The sequence below is a fragment of the Aptenodytes forsteri genome, unplaced genomic scaffold (assembly GCF_000699145.1).
Source record: "Aptenodytes forsteri isolate BGI_AS27 unplaced genomic scaffold, ASM69914v1 Scaffold112, whole genome shotgun sequence".
In the NCBI taxonomy this organism is placed as follows: Eukaryota; Metazoa; Chordata; class Aves; order Sphenisciformes; family Spheniscidae; genus Aptenodytes; species Aptenodytes forsteri.
In genome coordinates, this window is record NW_008794883.1 from 220,623 (window position 1) to 224,746 (window position 4,124).

At 51.3% G+C, this 4,124-nt stretch overlaps 1 protein-coding gene across 1 annotated transcript; it reads right to left on the bottom strand.

Moving 5' to 3' along the window:
- APCDD1L (APC down-regulated 1 like) lies at positions 1-3,771 on the bottom strand. The gene is made up of 2 exons (XM_009274748.2): positions 3,175-3,771; positions 1-817 (listed from the first exon to the last, which is right to left on the bottom strand). Exons 1-2 carry the CDS (start codon positions 3,769-3,771, stop codon positions 53-55), a joined length of 1,362 nt encoding a protein of 453 aa, XP_009273023.1. The 3' UTR covers positions 1-52.
- Positions 3,772-4,124: the final 353 nt, after the last annotated feature.

Consider the following 4,124-nt stretch of genomic DNA (forward strand, 5'->3'; position numbering starts at 1 on the left):
GTCACGCTAGCACCAAGACTATCTGAATTCTGTGCTGTACCTGAATAGATAACTAGTCCCATCTTAAAAACAGAAGTGCTATAAACAATAAAAAGGCCACAGGCAAAGGTTTTAGCGCTTCATTCCCATTAGCATCCTTTTTTCCCAAGTATTTTAGACTAACATAGTTAGAGAATTCCTCCGACGCTCCAGCACACTGAATCAGAGGTGCCTGATACGACGTGGGTCGCTTGTCTGGGCTGTCGGGACTGGATCCGTCCGTGGGCCTTTCGCCAATGTACAGCAGGCTGCGGTCTTTCGCGTCTTGCTCCGTTTTGAAAAGTTCGTACTCCGTGTGGGGCAGCTTGATGCCCAAAGCCAAACATCCATTTGTGGATGTTATATCCTGCTCCACCCCAGCACTCCAGGAGCCTGTCAGCCCACAGCTTCCAGGTTCTGAGGAGTTCAGCATCATCACCGTCACCTGGTCCATTGGCGTCACCCGAGCCTGCGTGACTTTAAAAGCCAGCTCTGTCCCACCTCTCACTTTGGAGGAGGGGATGCCTTGGCTGTAATGCCCAGATGCGTAGATGGTGAAAGTCGGCTGTTTGCAGAGTGGGTCGGAGTAGTGATAGTAGTAACCTTCCCAGGTGTGGTTGCTACCGTGGAATATGAAGTACCTGGTAAGGAAAAGCACTGCAGGTCGGACCTCGCAGTGGGTGCTCACCCAGCTGCCGCTGAGCTGCATTGGCAGCTGAGCTCTGACGGGTAGTATGGGTGGGTGGTGTTCATCAGCTCTGTATATAATCCCACAGGCCGGGCAAGGATGCACGTGGTGCTGCAGAAGACAAAAAATAACATTTTTGTAAACTGATAGGCAAAAAACCCTTTCAGAATGTTTTAAAAGCTGAAACTCCCCTCTCCTGCACCGGGGTATTCAACTGCAATGAACCTGGCCCAAGACGTTCAAGCAGATCAAGTGAGATAAAGCGCTGCCCTGGCTCTTTGCTGTTCTGGAAGGACGGAGAGGTCTGTGCCCTGAGGCTGCGCTCTGCCCTGTGCCAGGGCCGCTAAGGATAGCCTGCGGGGAGGAGGACAGAGCAAGGGCAGAGCTGCTGTAAGGGCAGGGAACGCTCCCTCGGGCCATCCAGGTTGTTCCCCCACAAGTTTTCCACTGCAAGCTGCTGCGCGTACCCATGGGTGAGGGTGAGGGTGCTGGGAGACGTCAGCTACATCACCGTGCTTCTGCACTGATCCAGAAAAAACGATGCAGCCTTTTCGGCAATCAAAAAGGCTGTGAAACCTTTACCGCGGGCAGGCTTCTGTGGCTGTACTACACCACACTGATGGCAGCCTCTCCAGCACAGCCAAAAGCACGGCGCATTCTGCTTCCCCCTCGCCCCCTTCCTACCGCGGCCGTACAGAGCCCCTGCCCACGCTCCCGCATCTGCGGCTGCGTTTGCAGGTCGCCGGCCGGGCGGCAGGTGAGGCGGCTCGGGAGGGAGGCAGGGGCTTTGCAAAGCAGCCAGAACGGGCACTGCACCGGAGACAGGGAAGAAAAAGACCTACTGCAAAACGAGGACCTGACCTTTGCTTCTCTGCCTGTGCTTCGTGCAGAGCTCTGAGTCAAACCAGTCCTGCAGCTGATCCAACGCCAGGAGGGTTTTTTTGTGCAGCTTGCAACCTTTTCTTATACTTCATATATCACAACTGATTTATTTTTAAATAACCAGGGTTTGAACATTGTATCATTTTCTAGAACACAAGCTAATCTACTGAACTGTCGTACGCAACAAGGTTAAATAACTCGGTAGTTAACTGTAGGGTGGGTAATTTACATGCAAGTTGATTGGAGTCTACTGTAATTTAGTCATTTTCAGCTTGCTTTACTGCTACTGTCACATTAATGAGTGCTGACAGTACACAGTACATTATGGCTAAATAATCCCAGAAGTTGGCAAATATATATGCTCTCCTTAGACAGGAAATTCTTTGATAATGAAAGGTAATTTGGGGAGAATGGGTTTCTTTAAAACAGATATAAATTTAAGGGGAAAAGAGTGATATTTTCACAAAGAGGGTTAAAAAATAATTCCTAACATAGCTGTGTAACCCTCACTAGCTCAAGCAAATGGATGTTAGTTCAGGAAAAGAAAAGAAAGAAAAATCCCGTGCCCAATAAAATTATCACTACAGACATGGAGCCAAAAATCTTACTTGCTTAAACCAGTCGTGTGAAGTTATTTCTAATGTATGGCAGCTTCTAATTAGTGCCAAGTGGTGACATCATGTGCTGGTCCATTGGAGAGCTGTTAGCTGATTAATTACAGTGCTATATTCAGAGAGTGAATTTCAGTATCTTTAGGTTTGGTTTTAAATTAACTTTTAAAAGTGTTTATGTTTACCATCTGGTTTTGCTCATATATATGGTTTTGGCCCAAGATAACACAAGTTTAACCAATTTGAGAATTTTTCTTTTGAGGGGGAGAGGGGTGTTGCTCTGTGTTTTTCAGAGTTCAGTTCGTCTAGTTTGGGGTGTGGGGAAATGTTGCCCCCAAAATAATTTTTTTTTCAGTTAATTCAATTCTTCTGGTAAAGTTCAGGGAGGTTTTTTCACCCCATCTCACTGCTCAATCATTTCTGAATTGATTAGCTATGATTCAGATAGAAATGTGCTTTCCTGGAAATAAACTAACCTGCTGCAAAATAAAATAAAATAAATAAATTAAAATTTAAAAAATGCAACCACGTCTCCTGCTCAGTTTTATTTACGTCAAAGTGAAAGTTTGATTTCTGTGTAATAACATAATTGTATTCAGGGCAAGCTCCTCTTCTAATGGCATTACACCGAGGAGTAATGATTTAATAGCAGATGTTGCTTCCTCGCCCCTCTCCTCAACCTGGAGGACACGACAGAGTGAAAGAGAGGGGAGGAAGACAAACGACAGAGCAGGCGGCCTCTAACGATGTGCAGCCCGAAGCTTTCACTGACTTTGGTGCGGGAAACGAGGAAACTGCATTTCCTAGGAAAACACAGAGCCAAAGAAAAGCCATTAACTCCAGGCCCGTGCCAACACAGGCTTGTCTCTGATGTTGGTTTTGCTGAGCTTTCACCCACCTCAGTCCCGCTCTCTCGGAAATAACACGTGCTTGGCATGAACCGATGAGGGGACCGCGTAAAGACATCGTCCTTACCACAGCGCTCTGCATAGGTCGCTGATAACCGGTCGGTCGGTAGTGGAGCCTCTCGACCCACTCCGTGTGAATGTCCCCCAGGTACAGCTCCTCCACCAGCCGGCTCCCGCTCTGCTGCGGCTGCAGCAAGGGCTGGTAATGCTTCTCCACCCGCACCAGGCTCAGCTCGTGCATGGCGAAGCCCAAGGCGGCAGTGCAGTCGCGCTCGGTCTTGGCGCTCAGCAGTTCGTAGAGGGCTCCGGGAGCCCAGGTGCGCCCCGGAGGCAGGAACCCACTGCAGCCCTCGCCGGAGGTCTGGTTGATCCAGGCGGCCACCTCCCGCATGGCTTTCTGGCTGTGGAAAACGATGCCGACTTTGTGGAGGTGGTAGTCGGCCTCAGTGGCCCCACGGGTGATCCAGGAGGCCTGGCGCAGGCGGAGCTTGCCCTTGATGACCAGCGAGTAGGAGGGGTCGCGGCAGGAGGGGTCCCAGTAGTAGAACTGGTAAGCCTTGAAGAGGCGGTTGGCGTAGAAGAGGTAGGATCGGGTAAGGAACTCGGGTCCCGGCCGCACCTCGCACCTGGGGAGGAAGGCAGTCCTGAGCCACCCACAGCGCATGGCCGGGGGGTGTACTGGGTGAAATCCCTCCCCAGGGGCACCCGGGGTGCGGGAGGAGAGGGGCGAGCATGGGTGGGAGCAGCATCACGGGCAGGAGCCTCCCACACCCGGTGGCCACCCTTGGATGATTTTAAGATCTGGGCATCTGCTACCAAAACGTGACGGTGCCGGATAGAGGGTCTTGCACTTTGTGCCACATCCCCAGGGAGGAGGGCAGGGGGGGATCAAGGCTGCTCTGCCCATTTGAGCCGGGTGTGCTGGTCAGCTGCACCCTAATGGGGGAGAGAGGCAAGAGGCTCTAAGGGTGCTCGGGGGGCAGGGGGGACCTCAGGCCTCCCTCCAGACGGGGGTGG

Coding starts and splice junctions, on each gene's coding strand:
- APCDD1L (XM_009274748.2), bottom strand. CDS start 3,771: ATGCGCTGTGGGTGGCTCAGGACTGCCTTCCTCCCCAGGTGCGAGGTG. Junction 818..3,174: donor GACCTATGCAGAGCGCTGTG/GTAAGGACGATG, acceptor TGTCTTCTGCAG/CACCACGTGCATCCTTGCCC.